The sequence below is a fragment of the Muntiacus reevesi genome, chromosome 18 (genome assembly GCF_963930625.1).
Source record: "Muntiacus reevesi chromosome 18, mMunRee1.1, whole genome shotgun sequence".
Taxonomy (NCBI): Eukaryota; Metazoa; Chordata; class Mammalia; order Artiodactyla; family Cervidae; genus Muntiacus; species Muntiacus reevesi.
Window position 1 is genome coordinate 28787608 of NC_089266.1, and position 19733 is coordinate 28807340.

The 19733-nt window shown below is 48.4% G+C and overlaps 2 protein-coding genes across 5 annotated transcripts in view; one reads left to right on the plus strand and one right to left on the minus strand.

The window, feature by feature from the left end:
- Nucleotides 1–41: 41 nt before the first annotated feature.
- Nucleotides 42–9878, minus strand: ZSWIM7 (zinc finger SWIM-type containing 7). The gene is made up of 5 exons (XM_065909139.1): nucleotides 9661–9878; nucleotides 7700–7721; nucleotides 6720–6822; nucleotides 2478–2582; nucleotides 42–1182 (listed from the first exon to the last, which is right to left on the minus strand). Exons 1-5 carry the CDS (start codon nucleotides 9815–9817, stop codon nucleotides 1066–1068), a joined length of 504 nt encoding a protein of 167 aa, XP_065765211.1. The 5' UTR covers nucleotides 9818–9878; the 3' UTR covers nucleotides 42–1065.
- The window catches only part of TTC19 (tetratricopeptide repeat domain 19), a 29167-nt gene continuing 19288 nt past the window's right edge, over nucleotides 9855–19733 (plus strand). Inside the window, exons 1-7 of one of the 4 annotated variants that reach the window (XM_065909127.1) lie at nucleotides 9855–10078; nucleotides 10158–10276; nucleotides 11616–11774; nucleotides 12156–12194; nucleotides 12920–12976; nucleotides 13267–13328; nucleotides 15344–15438. In XM_065909127.1, coding sequence (XP_065765199.1) covers nucleotides 9910–10078; nucleotides 10158–10276; nucleotides 11616–11774; nucleotides 12156–12194; nucleotides 12920–12976; nucleotides 13267–13328; nucleotides 15344–15438 — 700 coding nt within the window. In that variant the 5' untranslated portion in view covers nucleotides 9855–9909. The remainder of the gene's footprint in view (nucleotides 10079–10157; nucleotides 10277–11615; nucleotides 11775–12155; nucleotides 12195–12919; nucleotides 12977–13266; nucleotides 13329–15343; nucleotides 15439–19733) is intronic. The other 3 variants (XM_065909125.1, XM_065909126.1, XM_065909128.1) reach the window with 3 other exon arrangements.

A 19733-nucleotide genomic window follows, 5' to 3' on the forward strand; every position in this document is an offset into this window, starting at 1 on the left:
TTACCTTCTGTTCCGTATCCTGAAATAAGTTCACACCCAGGCCCTTTCCCTGAGTTGAGCCTTGACAGGTTTTATTTGCCGCACCATCACCTAGGAGACAGCTGTGCCAACCACAGAAGCTTGCGCCGTTGTGACCTTTCACACATTCATTCCCTAGCACCTCCTGTTTCAGGGGTGCAGGGTTGGGAGTACCTAGGCTCCAAGACCATCCACTTTGCCTGTCTGGTGGCTGGCTCAGCTCCTCCTACAGTAACCCTGCAAGGACGTGAAGCCCCAGAAAGACGGGAGAGCTTGTCCAAGGACCCTGTTCAGCTGTGAACAGTTGTCCCCGAGGGAGGTGCCTGTCCTGTCTCAGCTCCTATGCTCTCACTCAGGCCAAACGAGTCCCATTCCTCTCCCGCCTCACAGCCTCTGGAGATCTGCCTTTTCTCACTCGGCCTGGAACATCCGGCAGCATGTCTGGCTGCCTCCCTCACCCGCTTGTTACGAAGCTCAGAAATGCTGAGCAGACCTGCACTTCCTTGTTCTAGGTGCTGCCTTTCCAACAGCACAGCCTATTTAAGCAACTGTTTTGGCCTCAACACTGCAAATGTCTGCAGCCTGCTGAAATCAGCAACCCCAACGTCTCTTTATATCTGCTGCTGTTACCGCCACATCCGTGCTCTGACCTTTTACTGCAGAAAGACTTTCTGGGCCCAAGAAGAAGAACTAACGCTTGTGCATCTAAACCATCATACTGTCTCCTCTCCCATTCTAACTCTTAAGGACTAGGACTTTGGTTGTTTGAAAATCTAACTCACTGTGGATGTGACTTAATGTAGGCTTTGGAGTCTAAGATGCTTGATTACATCTGGAAATTTTTTACCCATGGAGCCTGGAGGCTGGATTTTTCACGAGGGCTTCACGCCATATACATGTCTTGGGTCTGGAGTCCAGGGCGGAAGGGGACACTAATGTGAAGTCTAGTCCACATCTCCTCTATGTGAACCGCGAGTGACAGGGCACGTGCATCTCTGGACAGGACTTCTACTTTGCAAGATGGTCAGTGATGCTCCGTCTGCACTTTTATGCTTCCTGTGTCTTCTCCGCTGACAGCAGGTCAGTCAGTTGCTTGTCAGAGACACTCAGCTGCTGACAGGTCCTCGTGACCTGACTCAGGTAAACTGCCAAGAGGTGCTTGCACTAGAACAGACAACACGCAAGCCAGTTAGAAACAGGGAGGGCCAGGCTTCACAGAGCAGGAAAGCAGCGGGGCACACACATCAGGGGCCTGGAACCCGCTGCCTAGAACCGCAGACCAAGGTTAGACAGGTGTCTACTTCCTAGCAGTCCGGTGGACAAGGAGGTTTTATCAATTCTTGGCCTGCTGTTTGGGGCAACAGTGTAGATCCAGCAGGGACAGGTGAAATCAAGTGAAAACCAAGACAGGCTCTTTATGTCAGTCCTAAATTATACTTCTTTCTTCCTTGCCCTCAGAAAGCTGTTAACAGCAGTGGCTAACGTTCCTCAAGGTACAGTGTTGCTAAGATCATCTCAAAGATTATCTCATTTAAATCTGACAGCCCCCTGGGGGACAGGGTTTATCTTCATTTTACACATCTGCACCGAGTCTACAAAGGGGGACTAGTCCTTAACCACTGGACACCAAGAGCAGGGATGGTGGGACCCTCACTGTCTCGCCTGTCCCTCTGCGAGGCATGATCTGTGCTGGACCTCACACCATGGGGCACACACCGCTCTAACCCTGGACCTGACACCGTGGGGCACACCACTCGGGCTGCTGAGGGCCCGGCCCCAACCCTGTCATTTTTCAGGTGAGATCACTGAGTGAGGCTCCCTGCCAACGGGAAAACCCACTTGCCACCTGCTTCCTGACAGGTGTGACAACTGTGTAAAGAAAGGGGAACATGGGGCAGATGCTGTAATTTTCTTCCTTGGCAAGACTGGAAAGATCGCTCCCCACCCTCAGGTGGTAGTGGTTCTCCTGTGGACTCAGGACGGATGTGAGGAGGTCTCGTTCCTGCCTGATGCTCTGGGCTCCTGTGAGATCGTCCGAGGCACCAACATGCTTTGCTGCCCCTGGTGAAAGTCAAGCGAGGCTGAGCACCAGGCTGTCCATGGGCAGTGGGAGAAGTGCCTCGTGGCTGGAGGTGGGGGCACTGTTGCCAGCATCCAGTTTGGCTCATGTTTTTACTGGACCCGATAACTGCCCAGGTGCCAACTCTGGGGATTACTTGCTGCCCTCCTGAAGCTTCATCTCTGACCTTTTAAATTAAAACGGGAAACTGGCATAGTTCTAAAAATGCCCCTGTGTTTTAGGAGGGTAAAGCCAGAAGAGATGATTGACTGAAGTCAAGGACAACGAACTACCATCTGTTTCCACACAGAGTAGACCCCACACAGGGGGCAGAGCGAGGCTCCCAGTGCCCCCTGCCCCGCCACCGGTTCGGCCATGGCCGAGGCCCATCCATCCTCACCACAAGGCTGTCCCCCTTCCGCAGCACGGAGAAGGCGAACGCCGGGCACGAGCAGTAGTGGCAAGAAGCCAGACATGTGTATGTTCTCCCGGAGCTTCCAAGCACCTGGAAAGGGGAGGACAGGTGGAGTCAGACCTGGAAAGGTGAGCGGGAAAACCGCTACTGCCCTTGAGTGTACCTTTGTGAGGGTGCAGGGCTGTTCTCCGAGGGCCTACCTGCCCATGGGACCCTCCTGCTGCCTCAGTGCCCTGCCCTTGACAGCTCCACACGCAAAACAGAAGTGCCTCAGGTGGGATGAACCCTCCACATGAACCACTGTTTTTCTGCCTGGGGATTCAGAGGGTTGACTAGAGGGAGAGAGGAGAAGGCTCCCAGCACTGTACTTTGTTGTTGTGTTTCTCAGCCTTTGTAGTTATTTCACAGCATGTGTGTGAATGTCTAAAGCCTCCACCACACTCCTAGCAGGAGTCTGAGGACAGGAGAGGCCCAGCAGGGAGTGGGAGGAACACGTGGAACAGAGACTCCTGTAACGGGGTGACTCAGCTGCCATGGGAGCGGCAAGCCCAGGTCTGCTTGCTCACCTAGCAGGACGGGATGAGGGCACAGACCTGGGAGGGCTGGCAGGAGGCCACATTCAGAGCCAATGGCCTTGCTGTCAGTCAGGAGACACGGGGGACCCTGTGTTTGGAGGGTGGCTGGACAGACCTGGAGGAATGGCTCGTCTCCGTCCTCACACCACAGGTGCCGGAGACAGGAAGTGGAGGGCTTTGTTCCTGATGTCCCAGTGAAGTAAAGTTACTATCCCAGGGACCTAGAGACCCCCTGCAGTGGGTCAGGGACAGAGAACTGCCCCTGGGGGATGTGCCCCAGGGCCTTCACGTTTGTTTCAGGCTCTGAGGTGACAACCTACATGGGCGAAAGGACTGTCAGTGCCCCTAGAATTGTTTCCTGTTTTCCTCACACAGGTAAGACTTTCACTGAAAAACAGCAATGTTGAGTGAGGTGGTGTCTCTCCAGCATTTCGCCTGGTGCAGGCATGTCGCTATGGTTTTTTTTTGCCAAGTCAGGAGGACTCTTTGGGGGCTGCAGGATGACCAGAAATGGCCAGTGACTGGGTAACAGGATGCCTACTGAACCCATTACACATTTCAGCCCCATTACAAACCGGATATTAAGAAAGTCACACCACACGTTTCCAGTCCTGAGGCGCTGACATGTTGAAACTGGTGAGGGCTGGGGGTGCGAGGAGGAGCTGCCTTTTGCTGAAGGGAGAGCATGAGAGCAGACTGGTTCCCACTCAGTCCCACAAGAAAACCCACCGTCTGGCAGGGACACCAACAATTCTTGGGTCTCTAAACCATTACCAATGGTTTCTTCTTCTCTCTAGATTTATGGTTAATTAGGCATAAGCCTATTGGAGAAGGAAATGGCAACCCACTCCAGTGTTCTTGCCTGGAGAATCCCAGGGATTGGGGAGCCTGGTGGGCTGCTGTCTATGGGGTTGCACAGAGTCAGACATGACTGAAGTGACTTAGCAGCAGCAGGCATAAGCCTCTGGGATTCCACACAGACTGCTTCCTCCTTATGGTGGGTCCCCAGCCAATTACCCTCTGCATGAGGCTGAGTAAGTGCCTGGTCACTCAGGGGTGGGGAGAAGTTCTGCAGAAGTTCCCTGGCTGGGACTCAAAACATGCAGCTGCCCAAGGCGGTGAATACGGTAAAGAGAGTCACTTCTCAGTTGGCTTCTCTATCTAGCAGTGGACGACTAATGAACCTGATAATCAGGCAGAGATCTGAGTCAGATGTGTTTGGAGCTGAAAACTGACCTCAGGGACTGTCTAATTCACCCTTTGTGGAAAAAACCACCTCCTCTTACAGGAAGTGCTCCAAGCTCATCCACTTGGAGCCAGGAGTGTCAGTCCCAGAGGGGAGTCTTTACAAAAGGAATGCAGGCAGGAGGATACTCAGACCCAGGTTGGACTTGCCTGCACCACCCTGGGAGGATCTGCTGCAGCTACAGTGAGGCTCTAAGGAGACGGGCTCACTGGACAGTCATCCACCCACAAGCACAGTTTACTTTATGGCTGCTCCAAGCCCTCAGCATCCGTCACAGTGGTGAACTGTATATGATTCACCGTTGCCTGAGTTTGGTGCCTCTCTTGGAAAGAGGATGTTATGTCCCTGCCCTGATACATACAGGTTGACTATGTGACCTGCTTTAGCCAGTAGTGTGACTGGCCAGGCAGAAACGTTCAACATGGATACCTACGATATCCTGACTTCCCTCTGCTATGAGACACACAGTGTCCCAGACACAGGCTGCTCCATCGCCTGTTCTGGATCAAAGCTGCAATTGGCTCTCAATGGAGATGGACAGGGAGTGACACATCTCTGTAGCTTTCAAATTTAGGGGTCATTGTTTCAAATTTAACTTGGCCCCTCCTGACTGACGCAGTCCCCTTCCTAGGAGGACTGAAGTTTATCAAAAAGCGACTCAGGTGACAACATGAGTGTGACTTAAGGGTAATTACCACCACACCTGGAGGAGGTGAGAATGTTAGAAGGTCGACCTATGGAATGATAACTAGCTGGGTAACAAGGCAACATCTGACTCAACCTTTATCATCTCACAGAACCTCTGAATTAAGCCAAATTCTTTCCATATTACTACATACAGTGAAACCACTGAGGTTAATTGGAGGGTGTCTGTAAGGTTTCTACAACCTCATTTAATTCAAAGTTCAACACAATTCTAAGAATTTTGCATTTTTACGATGAATAAAGCAACACGACATAATACAGAATGTGAATGATGAAAGCTAGAACAAGTCACGGTGATCGTGGGAGGAATAATACGTCAAGAATAACTGAAATATTTCCAACACAGTCTTTGAGATTTTAACTAACAGCAAGATCATGCTTGTGCGGGTCAAGTGTTCTGCTGATGTTGGAACAGAGACAAGAGAATCTGAAACTAAAAGACATGGGAAAACTCAGGAGCCCTTTTTGACAAGGATATGTTAGCTACATAAAACCCAAAAATAAATACACTAGCAAAGAAAATGGAAATCCTTCCTCAGATACAAACAACATTGCTTAAGAATTCTGATTCTTAATCTATGACGTTCACCAACAGAAAATTCTAATAAGCAGCCTCTTCTGAGTAAATACAGAAATTTTAACTGCAGCATTCAGCACTAATCACCCCAGCTTACTTCAGGCAGAAACACATGAGGACGTGCCAACTGGCTGCACCACCCTACTGCATGGAAAAGCATGTTCATGGGCCAAGTCTTCCATGTGCCCGAGAGGCTTTGCTCAGTCCCTTGCTAAAAATGAATCAATATGGTCTCAATTCTGAGACAGTCATCATAAATAAACCAGAACCCAAATGCTCAAAAGTTCTGCCTTTCCTGGTCTTCAACAAGGCCAGGATCTCATACAAGAGCTGATGGCTGCTGCTTCTACCCCTTCCAGACACAAAATTTTGGAGACCACTGCCAACATTTTTATTTCATTCACAAGATCCCCTTCTCTGAATCCCAGCTTGCGTACCACGTCTAACGTTGCTAAACTTGGGTTTGGGAGGCAGAGAGTCTGGCCCGCTGTTGACACCGAGACAGGCAGGACCAGCTGCCAGCTATACAACCCTGCTGCCGTAGGGGACAGTTAATTTTCTGCATCTCAGTTTTCAGCAAAATAAATAACTTTCCGGGCTTTTGGTGAGAATTAGCAATACATGAAAGTAATTCAGTGTCTGATACGAGTCCGATTTGTACTTTACAAACCTGCCTACCTTAAGGTCCGCTTGAACTAAGGTCCAAGTAAACTGCCCACATTCAACACAGTGTGGCCTTCGTGAATGCTTCCAACAACAGTTCTGACAGATCGTTTCTATTAGATGAACCTTGACATGTGAAAGGACCTTAAAATGCATTTTGGCTTTTGCTTGTAAGCAAGAGACAAGGAACAGGGTGATCCCTGTAGTGTCAAATGACAGAAAGGGAAAGTTGGCTGTGACCATCAGACCTGGGCAAAGAGCCTCCCTGGATCATTGCTGGTTGCACACACTGCTCCCAGGTGGGGTTAACAGGCCACATCTATCTGACTCTAACTACTCACACTCTCATTTCACTAAGTTGGGTCAAGTCCTTTCAACCATTCACCAACTTTCATACAGATTCATGAAAACATCTGTCCAAAGGGTATCTGGTTGAGATTACTCCACCTCTGGGTTTCTACCTGGTAAACACGCCTCCCGCTGGGCGAGGAGATTAAGGTAACGGACTGGCGGTCAACTAGGTCCAAGGCCTGGACGGCTGACGAGCCGAAGACAAATTTCAGCCTGGGAAGGAGAGGAGCCTCAGGTTAGATGATGGACTGAAAGCCACCTCTCTGACTCAACCCGAAAGATTACCATCAGCAGCTTCTGAAAATTTATTTTAATTCAGAAAAAAACATAATACAGCAAAATCCCACATAATCAACCGCCCAGAATAAATGTTAACATGTTGTTTATAAAGAAGCCTCTTTTTATGTCAGAGGCCTTCCTGTTCTTCCTCAATTTCTCCATCCCCAAGGCAACCACACGCATTTCATGTTAATGTTTTTATATTTTACTATACATAGTACATATGTGTATGTGCATACACACACACATATACATATGGTGATGTTTTTTATGTTTAAAACATGAACAGTATATTCCGGGCTTTTTGGGCAACTTTTTTTCACATTCAGTGTGCTTCTGAGAATGATGCATATATGTGTGTGCACATGTATATATATATATATATATATACACACAAACATTTTAAAATTTAACTTTTGTATAATATTCTAGTGTACGTACATAGTACATTTTATTTCTTAACTATTCTTAGCCTCTTACTCAGCAAACAGGCAAGCACTGTATGTGTAAGAGTTGTTCAAGGGTCAAATGTCCTTCTCTTTTCATGTGTTAGTAGTGTAAGAGCTACAACTTTTAGAACGATGTTAAAATACAGTGGTACTTAGGACAATAAGGGAGTGCCTTGTACTGTCAAGTACGGTGCTGGTTATTCACTTGAGACAGATTTTTAACAATTACATCAATAAAATATTGTTCCTAGCTTAGTAAGAATATTTTCTAAAAATAAGAGTTGGTGTTGAAAGAATTGGCCTTTAAAAACACACATTAGTGGTTTATAAAGAACCCCAAATACAAAAGAATATATACTTACGATAACAGATGCTCATCAGGAACTGTAAAACAGGAATGGAAAGTAAGTGAATTGTGTTAAACCAGTGACCATAGACAAAAACATTTTAAAAAGGCTATTATAGCCAAAAAGACTTCTGTGAAAGAAGATGAACTGAACCTATGCATCAAATTTTACTCCTTCCCAATATTCCACTAAACAATAATAAAAGAATTTTCTAAAATGCATAAACTCTCAAGGATGAGGACAGGGAGAAACACAGCTAAGATATGTTGGAAAATTATTTACAAGACTTGAGAAAACTGAAACTTAAGCTCGCAATAGGAGAGCCAAGCAACAACCTGATTTACACTGCAGACTCTAGTACCCTCACTCCCTAAAAAAAAAAAAAAAAGAAAACCTCCAGAAATTGGTGGCAACAGATGGCTCTGAAGTAGGAATGAAGCAGGAGGGCTAAAATAAGACTCTTTGAAAGTAAGTTTACGAAGTTGGAAGGTAGTAGAGTAATACTTTAAGATGTCTGAGGAAATATTTCCAACATATAATTCAATAATACCTTGTCAAACTATTAAGTCTTGGGATAGGAGAATATGTGCTCTATAAAATAAGACAGTAAACTGAGAAAAAGAAAATTGTAGGGTATACTACACATTAAGGCCCAAAGTAGGTGAAGGGAATTCCCGACAGTACTGGTGGGGACAGATCTCAGGAGAGGAGCCTGGACGCTTTAGGAGAGGAGAATGAGATGGACAGAACACCTCAGCATCTTGAGTAGAGGATTTAGAACCCTGGTAAGAGTCTGAAGTTGAATTATGGATGTGTGTGTGTTTGTTAGTCACTTAGTCGAGTTCGACTCTTTGCACCCCTATGGACTGTAGCCCGCAAGGCTCCTGTCCATGGAATTCTCCAGGCAGGAATACTGGAGTGGGTTGCCATTTCCTTCTCTAGGGGATCTTCCTGACCCAGGGATCAAACCTGGGTCTCCTGAATTGCTGGCAGATTCTTTACCATCTGAGCTATAAGGAAGTTATTGAATTAGGGATAAACATATAGAAAAGTAAACAAACAAATGCAATCATGATAGTTTTGAGAGAAAGCAAAAAGTTACAGCAAAGAAGTAGTCATCACTTCCTATATGGCTCAGCTGTGACTAGATTTTACATCATCATACAAGTGTAAACTCAGAACACTGATCTAAAGAAAATTATCGTCGAAGGAGGGGGCTCAGGAGAGTGTATGACTTTCTAAGTACAAAGATTTCTAAATAGCAGAAAACCGCTCTGAAAAACGTGAACCGGTGATAGTGGTCTCGATGAGCCCCAAGCCTCAGGGGCGCCCCCTTCAAGACTCTCACACTATGTTCTTCACACACAGCCCTTTCTGGCAACCACTGTTTGAGCTGTCAACAGACTGGTTTTCCCCCAAGCTTTTTGAGATTAGAGGATGTTCGAATACCTGGCTCGCCTCATCTTTTAAGCACATGTACTGCGTTAGATTTAACTGAAATGAGAAAAGTTGGCTTCCTCCTCTCAATTCTTTAAAAACAGTACGTCAAGGTAAATCCTTTTCAAAGTGCAGTCCTTTGAAAACAAACGCCGCCCAAGTGAACCAACAGGGGCAGTCCTGAGGCCTAACCGATGTATTCGATGGTCATTCAGATGCCGGTGGCGCAGCTCTAAGGAGGATGCGCTCTGAAGCCCCGTGCGCTTGCGCCCAGAGGATGCGGGAGCGTGGTAACAGAGCATCCTCTGCTGGTCAGAGGAATAAAGGCACAGCCACAGCGTCCAGACCCCTCAAGTCCTGCGTCTGCAGCCCTGAAACAGTCACTCGTGCACAGAGGTCAGGAGGGGAACCGTTTGGAACGAACACAGACTGCAAAAAGGAAGGGCTACAGACGAGTAGAGAGGGCGGAGACCTCCCCAGTGGGCCCGGACCCCCGAACCCCGTCCCGCCGGCGCTGCCTCCCGCGCCCCCGCCCGTACTCGGCGCTCCGTCCCGCACCGCCGCCGCCATCTCGCTCAGCAGCTCCTCCACCACGGCTGGCAGCGTGAGGGGCCCAATCGGAGCCGCCATGGCGAGTCCCACGTTCTCTGGGGCGGGGGAAGGGGGAGAGGTGACGTGGTTTGCGTCCCGGCGCATGCTGGCGGTCCGGCCAATCGGCGGGCTCTCGGCGCCAGGGGAGGAACTTCCGGAGGCCGTGGCCGCAGTGCGCAGAGGACGCGCGGGCAGCCATGTACCGGCTTCTGGCTGTGGGCCTGGCCCGAGGCCTGTTGCGGGCGGCGGGACTGCGGGGCCGCTGCCGCCCGGTGCGTCTGCTGCCCAGGCCGCCGGGAGCCCGGGCGCCGCCGTGCCGAGAGGCGCCGCACGGCCGAGGCTCGGGCCTGCTGCCGCTGCTGGCAGGTGAGGGGCGCGGGCCGGCGGGCCGGGCGGGCCGGGAGGGCCAGGCTGAGCGCGGTGACCTCAGCGCCCCTTCCCGCAGCGCTCGCCTGGTCCTCGAGGCCCGCGGCGGCGGAGCAGGAGCGGCGGGGCGCGGGCGGGGCTGCGGCCGGGGATGCCGAGGCCGAGGCCGAGATCATCCAGCTGCTGAAGCGAGCCAAGGTGAGGGGCCGCGGCGTGCCCCCCGGCTACGGGGACCCCTGTGGACGGAGTCCTGGGGTCCGCCCGCCGCGCGTCGGGCGCAGGTGGAGGCGGCGCTGCGGACCGCGAGGTTGGCGAGCGCGGGGAAAAGTGCACACATGCTGAGGGGAGCGGTGCGGGCCTCTTCTTCCTGAACGTTTTCCCCTCTTCCTGGGGTGCCGGGCCTCGTGCCCGACGCGTCCACACCGGTGCCCGCAGACGGCGGGTGCGGCCCGCGTGCCAGCTCCATTTGGAGGCTTCAGCTGACCCAAACGAACCTGTGGTCTTAGGCACCTCCCCGACCCCTTCCCTCAGTACCTCTTCTTTTCTGTAGCCTGCCCCGTTTTCCTGCCTGGACGCTCTATAATCATTCTGAGAACTTGTACCTAACTACCACCTCCCAGATACCGAGAACCCAGCAACGAATTTTTGGATTTTGCCACCAAATCCAAAATACTTCTCAAACCTGTCGCGGCTTCTGTGTCTCCTGCTGTCACCCTGGTCACGTTGCCACAGCCTGCAGTCTTGTCTGCCCGGTTGCCCCCCTGCCATCCAGACTAACAGCAACTGGAGCGATCATTTAAATGTAAATCAGCTGGTGTCATTCCGTGCCCACTAGCCTTGGATGACCCGTCACAGCGTTTGTGGTAGAACCCAGACTCGTTGCCCTGGCCGGTGAGACCTATGGTCCCACCCCGTTGCCTCTGTACTTGGCAGTAGCAGTCACCATTCTCGGTTCACATCTGTTCACTTTCATTGTTTGAGTGGTTCTTGAAGATCCGTTTTCTTCAGCCTGGGGCACCTCTGCTCATTCCCTGTTTTCTGTTTGGGTCAATTTTCCCCCACAATTCCTTACTTGGTTGGCTGTTTCTCTTCCTTTTTACCTCAGTTTAACTGTCGCTTCCTTGGGCGGCTTCTCTTGACTCCCATTTGAAGGAAACCCCTTGTTCCTTTCTCTTGCTTTTCTTCACAGCCTGTATCATTGGTTGTGATTGAGCTCACCTGTCCTGCAAGAAGAGCGGAGGAGGATGTAGTGCCAGCAGCTCCCTTATAAGAGCTGGTGAAACGTGCTCACGATCCCACTGCCTACGTCTTTCAGCCAGTGTGCTGTATTATGGCCATGTGGAGCTGCAGGGGAGCCCCTCTCCAGTTGCGATTGCAGACACCTTGCCTTTGCACAACCGGGATTCAATAAATGAGGAATGAATGACTAGCTTCGTTCTGTGTACTGGGACACGTAGCGGTACTTGCTTCTGTCCGGCAGTGCATGTTTCTGTTCTTTTCGTGTTTCATTTTCTTTTATTTTGTTTTCTCTTTTCAGTTGTGCATCATGAAAGATGAGCCAGAAGAGGCAGAGCTGATTTTGCATGATGCTCTTCGTCTTGCCCACAAGAGTCACAACACAAAAGCCATTGCTTACACTTATGACCTGGTAACTCCTCTGACCAGTCTGAGCCACGGACGATGGTGCAGAAGGGTTGTTAGTGCTCCTGATTAGTATTCCTCACCTGCAGGCTGTCTCTCTGGGTTTTGTTTTCACTAAGTTTTCTTTAGCTTTCAATTTTTATTACCCTTGAACTGTCATGTTTAAGAAACCTCAACCCCAGACTGAAAAGAAACAATTATCATTAATATTTGTGTTCTCAGTGAAGAGTGGATCTAGATTTGTCATCATCAAAGTCTATGCTTGTACTCTCACCCCATTTGCTGGACTTTGCTTCTAGCACATTAGTGACAATTTCTGGCCTGTTTTTTTTTTAGATAGAAGTTGAGAGCAAAGGGGAGTTTTTAGTGTAAAGATTTTGAAGTAAGTGAAAACACAGTGCTCTAAACTGAAAAACAGCTTGTAATCTGCTTTCAGATGGCGAACTTAGCATTTATAAGGGGTCAGCTTGAAAACGTAAGTAAATCGTGTTGTAATGTTGTGAATTTGTGAATGGCTAGCCTCAAGGGATTTCTGCACATAAGGGTACAGGCTAAGCTGCTGTAAGAAAGAGACCCCAAAATAAAGTGACTGAAATAAGAGGGAAGCGTATCGGTTTAATGCATTAGTCCAGAGGCGGCTGAACCCTGAAGAGGGGTGGGCACTTCTACCCCATGAAGTGACCCAGGAGCCCAGGTTCCTTCTAAGATGTATTCTCGCCTGAGTACAAGTGCTGGCTCATCTCCAGCTGCGGGCAGGGAGAGGATGGAGGGCCAGCAGCGTCCTCGTGAAGTACGCTGTTAAGGCTGTTCGTGTAAACTGCGTGCATCTCTTGGCCGCAGTCTCCTCATATGATGACACCTGAAATGCAAAGGAAGGACCCTTGACCTGGTGGAATCTGAGGAGAATGTACTTGAAAAGATGGAGAGGAGAGTGACTGTTAGGGCTAGTTTTCAGTCTCTGCCACGGTGGATTTGGGTGGGAAGTTGATCTCTGAAGCTGGTTCTACACATCACATAGTTTTCAAGGTACCCAGAGGATGTGGGGTCCCAGTAGTTTAGTCTGTTTTTCCCACACAAGGTTACCTTTCTCTGTGTATGTGTGTTTTTCAAGGAATGCTGCCTCAGACTAGTACTTAGAATGCAGGGTCATCTAGATACGGGGCCCAAATAAAAGAAAAAATCTCTTCCTTATGATTTTAGGCAGAAAAACTTTTTAAAGCAACAATGAGTTACCTGCTTGGAGGGGGCATGCAACAGGTAAGGACATTACATAGTATTACACCCTAGCTGAAGCAGTTTTCAAAATAGCCTTGTGTCCTAGAAACTCCACCCAGCCCTCACATGTGTTTTGACCAAGAAGTTGGGATTTTTCCCCCTAAGACCAGTATAAAAACTGCCAGTCTTTCACTCATGCAAAAGCATGACACCTGATTCCTCCAAAAGCATCAAAACTATGACTTTCAGGATGTAGTCAATCTAGAAATTAATCTGAAATAGGAGGAAATTTTATTTGTTACGAACTAACTTCCTTTTTCTTTTACCAACAGGAAGACAATGCAATCATAGAGATCTCCCTAAAGCTGGCCACTATTTACGCTGCTCAGAGCAGGTAAGTGTAGTCAGAGTCTGGGTGTGGGAGCAGCGTGGGGCAAGGGCTGTGGGTCAGAAACTGACCCTGGAGTGTCACAGTTTTCGTCCTACTGATCACCTGGGTATCCACAGTCTCAGTTGTCACACTCCTGGTGTCCCCTCCCTCATCTGTGAGATCTTGAGCCTTTTCCAGTCTTGCCCCTCCTGTGTCCATTAGCATGCCCAGTAGGGCCTGTGGCCCTCGTCCCTGTGGTGCACCATGACAGGCCTGGTCATGTGTTCTATTCCTGCTTGAACTGGGAAGTTGTTAGAACCTTAGTTTTGCTCTTCCTAGGAGAGCTGGGAGCAATGCAAGAGTGGCCGGGAGTGGCATATTTTGCTGGTGGAAGTATCAACAAAGCAGGAAGTTAGGTACAGGTTACATAATGAGAGAGTTGCTGTGAGAGGGTGTCAGTGGCTCGTCCAGTAGGTGGTTTGTAAAGGCTGTAGAGGTGATGGGGTGGCTAAGTTGTAGCAAGGAGGCAGCGAGGCATGGGATAGAGACCTTTGGACGAATGGGACAGGAAAGCAGTACTACTTAAGAGTATTGGATGAGTCTAGATTCTTACACAGAAGAAAAAGTCTGCCAGGTACCTAGGAAAGGGTTTGGGAAACCGTTTAGATGTGTGCCAAAGGTCAGGGACACAGATAAAGGGGCCTGGAGCATTCACTGTCTAGGTGAAAACTCGGAGGATGTAAGCAGAGGACTCCTGGAGGGTTAATTTGGGGTAAATTTAAGGGAAGGCCTGGCTTCTCCTTAGCCCTTGAGTTGCTGCAGAAATTGGGTACAAGCTTTGAATGGTACCTAGCCCAGTGCTGTAGGAGGAGTACTCACTGCAGCCAGAGACCCTGGCACTGGCACCTGTAGCCCGAGTGGTCCGCTTCTTTGTTCTTGGGGGGACCCGGTCCATCTCCTGGCATTTGGCTGGACACTGGATGCCTCAGTGTCTGGATGCCTCAGTGTCCAGATGCCTCAGGGCCTCTGACTCCAAGTCTACAGCGAAACTTTGAGGTTGGTTTATGCCAGGGAGCATTGCAGCCGGGTTAGTCTTTTTGGACGGGTTACAGACAGGACCAGATGTTGGTGGGTGTGGATCCCTGGGTTAAGGAGAAGCCCAGAGATGGTAACACTGGACAGTGAGAGACGCCCACGATCTCTCAAGAGGTGAAAGCTGTGCGGTACCTACAATAATTAGCCCATAAGTTCCCCTGCTCAGAGGTGTTCTCTCTTGATGACTGAGAACATCTTGTGGGCAGCCTCCCCTGCTCCACGCCCTGCTTGGATGAGGTCCCTGCTGCTGTCGAGGTTTGGCTCAGGGAAGGCTGCTCCTCTTCTAAGAACGGAGTAGGGTGGGGTTGTCTGGCCAAGCCCAGCGGAGAGGTAAGCTTGTTTAGTGCCGCTTCCAGTGAGGAGCTGAGCCAGAATGGAGGAGCAAAGACCAGGACAGGTGGGTGCTTTGTGGTGCTCACCGTGTCTCTGAGATGCCAGCGGGCAGCCCTCTTTCTGTCCAGAGTCGGCCTGCTGGCTGCTTGGGCATCCTCATTGGTGACTCAGGGTCTCTGGACTGGGGCCAGATGCCTTTTAGCACCCTAGTTGGTGCTTCCAGTTCTGTAAAAGAAACTTGCGTTGGAGACCTGCAGCTTGAGGGGAGTGGTGAGCCGATTCACCCCCCGGAAATGGACGAGGTCGGCAGTCAGAATTCTGTGGTGAGCCCAGGCCTCCGTTGGCACTGCTCTTGGGTTGAGCAGGCGTCAGATGCTCTTGCAGGAGGAGCTGGCCCCTCAGCTCTGTTAGTGGGGAGGAGGGAGCGCTGGTTGTGTCAGTTACTGAAACCCCAGCAGCACTCCGAGATGACCAAAAAAACCAAACTTCTTACAGAGGAGAGATTGACACCCCTTAGGAACTTGAAACAGAGTTCCCATCCATCTTAACACTAGATGATGCAAAGCTGAGCTGGAAGATGGGACAGCTGATTGATCTTCTTTGCTTTACAGACAGGAACTGGCCCTTGCTGGCTATGAATTCTGCATTTCAACTCTTGAGGAGAAAATTGAACGAGAAAGGGAATTATCAGAAGACGTTGTGTCAGGTAGGAAACCTGGCTTTTTTTTTTGGCCTTCCTTTGCCGCAGAGGGCTTTGCTGTCAGGCTGCAGTACAGGACACAGAAGGTGTGTCAATCAGGGAAGGGGAAATGACTTGTTAACTGGCTGTTTCTAAGGTCTCAGAGGGTTTCGAGTAAGATTTTCTTTAAATGACGTGATCACTGGTTTGCTTTGTTTTGTTTTTAACCCCATGGTGACGTGTTCATAGTATGTCGTTGACTTATATAGAATCTCTGGAAAACTCAGGGGGGGAAGGGATGTGTTTTCTCTGGTCTGTTGGTTCAGCTGCGGTCACAGTACAGATTAAGTCGCTTAGCTCCCGGTGTCCACGAGGGTGTGAGAGAGGAGTGCAGAGTGTGTCTGTCCCTCATCGTGGAGGGAGGGTGTGACGTCGTGTGGGGTGGGCAGGGGGCTCTGGCTCTCAGCCATTCCAGTGTCTTTTTTTTTTTTTTTTTAATTGAAGTAGTTGGTTTACAATGTGGTGCCAATCTTTGCTGTATTCAGTTTTACATATACATACCTTCTGTTTTAAATATTTTTTTCCCTGATGGTTCATCATAGGATATTGAGTATAGTTCCCTGTGCTGTACAGTAGGACCTTCTTGTTTCTCCATTCTAAATGTAGTAATTTGCATCTAAAACCCCAAATTCCCAGTCTTCTCCTCTCCCCTTTGGTAACCACAAGTCTGTTCTCTGTCTTTGAGCCTGCTTCTCTTCTGTAGATAAGTTCATTTGTGCCGTACTTTTTTTTTTTTATAATTTTATTTTATGTATTTTTGGCTGCACTGGGTCTTCGTTGCTGCGGTGGCCTTTTCTAGTTGGGGCGAGTGGGGACTACTTTCTAGTTGGATTTCATGGGCTTCTCTATGCAGTGGCTTCTTGTGGAGTGTGGGCTCAGTAGTTGTGCATGGGCTTAGTTGCTCTGAGGCATGTAGAATCTTCGTGGACCAGGAGTTGAGCCTGTGTCTCCTGCACTGGTTGGTGGATTCTTAACCACTGGACCAGCAGGGAAGCCCTGTGCCATTGTTTTATTCTTTCTCCATCTGACTGACTTCACTTATGTGATCATCTCTAGTTGCATCTGTGTTGCTGCAAGCGGCGTTATTTTGTCCTTTTTCGTGGTTGAGTGTCCACTGTGTACAGGTACCGCGTGTTTTTATCCAGTCGTCTGTTGATGGACGTGAAGATCGTTTCCATGTCTCGGCTGTTTCTGAATAGCGCTGCTGTGAACACGGGTGCCTGTGTCTTTGTGAATTATGGTGTTGTCGGGGTTTATGCCTAGGAGTGGGGTTGGTAACTCTTCTTTGTTTTCTGAGGAGTCTCCATACTGTAGTCCATAGTGGTTGCACCAGTTTACATTCTCACCAGTAGTGTAGGAGGGTTCCCTTTTCTCCACAGCTTTTCTAGAATTTATATACTTTTTGATGGCTTTTTGATTCTGACTGCTGTCAGGTGTTATTTCATTATAGTTTTAATTTGCATTTCTCTTAATATTACGGATGTTGAGCATTTTTTCATGTGCATTTGGGTTTTTCTTCCTTTTATTTTAATTATTTTTCTCTCGTTGTGGCAAGTGGGTGCTACTCTTTGTGTCGGGGCTTCTTGTTGAGGGGGCTTCTCCTGTTGCGGAGCATGGGCTCTAGAGCACAGGCTCAGCAGTTATGGTGCATGAGTTTAGTTGCTCTGAGGCATATGGGATCTAGTTCCCTGACCAGGGATAAACCTGTGTCCCCTGCATTGGCAGGTGGGTTTTTAACCACTGGCCCACCAGGGAAGTCCTTGCATTCAGGTTTCTTATTACGGGTTGAAATATTGCGAATTTTCAGATTGACATTCGTTCAGTGACTGATTTCACACTTCCTCTTTGCTGGGAGCTCGCACGATGATGGAGGTGGAGCACAGCTCTGGTATCTCTGAAGGTAGTTCATGTGGCTTCAGGGACGTGTCTGTCCTCCGTGGTCTTACAATTTATCCTGGAACAAAGCTCAGTTTTCCTCCATCAGCTCTGCTGAAGCTCCCCGAATCGAGGTCACCAGCTCTCCTCCCTGGCAGCTCAGCCCAGTGATCACCATCTCCTGCTGGAAATATTTTACTGGACTTCAAGGCCACCTCCCCGGTCGCTTGCACTTGCTGGGTCACCTCTCTCGTGGGCCTCGGCGCTGTCTGGGCCACTTCCCCCTCTGCCGCTGCACCCTGGGAGGTAACCACGAGGCCTGTGCTTTCAGTACCAGTTCTACACCTTCTGGGCAGCCTGTGAGAGAGCTTGTCTACCTGTTTAAACATCAGTGGTAATTTTTAAAAACATTTGTTTTCTTAATGTGTGTGTTGGTTCCTCAGTTGTGTCTGACTCTTTGCAACTCCATGGACTATAGCCCACCAGGCTCCTCTGTCAGTGGAATTCTCCAGGCAAGAATACTGGAGTGGGTTGCCATTTCCTTCTCTAAGTGGTCGTCCTGACCCAGGGATGGAACCCAAGTCTCTCGCATTGTAGGCACATTCTTTACCATCTGAAACCCTGTTTTCTTATACAGAACATCTTCGGTAATATCAAACATTTCATTAATATTCTCAAATACTTATGATTTTTTTTTCTAGTAATTGATGACTTAGTACCTTAGTATCTTTTAGGTAAACTTTCATTGCATAGCTTAAATTGGCACAACTTTAGAATCTTAAGTTACCAAACATCTGGAAAGATCACATTAAGTAGACATTTCTAAAATAATACTTTAAAGCTTTTGTCCCAAAGTTTTTATCTCATTTACCTTGAAGTTTCATCATGTCTAGTTATTTTCTTGCAAGAGATTAGTAAGGTCTTATTTATTAAACCTAAATACAATAAAATATTATACTTCATTTAGATGACTCTTTTGTTCTCCAGTCTCTCAGTTGTGTCCAACTCAGCGACCCCATGAACTGCAGCACTCCAGGCTTCCCTGTCCTTCACTGTCACCCGGAGTTTGCTCAAACTCCTGTTCATTGAGTCAGTGATGCCATCCAACCATCTCATCCACTGTTGCCCCCTTTTCCTCCAGTGAGTCAGCTCTTTGCATCAGGTGGCCAAAGTATTGGAGCTTCAGCATCAGTCCTTCCAATGAATATTCAGGGTTGATTTCCTCTAGGAGTGATGGTTTCATCTCCTTGCTGTCCATGGGACTCTCAAAAGTCTTGTCCAGCACTACAGTTGAAAAGCATCAATTCTTCGACACTCGGCCTTCTTTATGGTCCAACTCTCAACATTCATACATGACTACTGGCAAAACCATAACTTTGACTATGGACCTTTTTCAGCATAGTTGACATCTTTGCTTTTTAATACACTGTCTAGGTTCATCATAGCTTTTCTTCCAAGGAGCAAGTGTCTTTTAATTTCATGGCTGCAGTCACCATCTCTGTGATTTTGGAGCCCAAGAAGATAAAGTCTGTCAGTGTTTCTAGTTTTTTTCCCCATCTATTTGCCATGAAGTGATGGGACCAGATGCCATGATCTTTGCTTTTTGAATGTTGAGTTTTAAGCCAACTGTTTCACTGTCCTCTTTGACCTTCATCAAAAGGTTCTTTAGTTCTCTTCCCTTTCTGCCATTAGGATGTCATCTACATATCTGAGGTTATTGATATTTCTCTGTGCAGTGTTGATTCCAGCTTGTGCTTCATCAGCTGGCATTTCACATGATGTACTCTGCATAGAAGTTAAATAAGCAGGTGACAGTATACAGCCTTGACATACTTCTTTCCCAGTTTGGAACCAGCCCACTGTTCCATGCCTGGTTCTAACTGCTGCTTCTCGACCTGCATACACATTTCTCAGAGGCAGGTAAGGTGGTCTGGTATTCCCTCCCATCTCTGTAAGAATTTTCCAGTTTGTTTTGATCCACACAGTCAGAGGCTTTAGTGTAGTCAGTGAAGCAGAAGTAGATGTTTTTCTGGAATTCCATTGCTTTTTTAATGATCCATCATATGCTGGCAGTTTTATTTCTGGTTCCTCTGCTTTTTCTAAATCCAGTTTGTACAACTGGAAGTTTTCGGTTCATGTACTGTTGAAGCCTAGCTTGGAGAATTTTTAGTGTTACTAAAAATGCTAGCATGTCAAATGACTGCAGTTGTGTGGTGGTTTGAACACTCTTTGGCATTGCCCTCTTCTGGGATTGGAACGAAAACTGGTCTTTTCCAGTCCTGTGGCCACTGCTGAGTTTTGCAAGTTTGCTGGCATATTGAGTGTAGCACTTTAACAGCATCATCATCTTTTAGGATTTGAAATAGCTCAGCTGAAATTCCATCCTC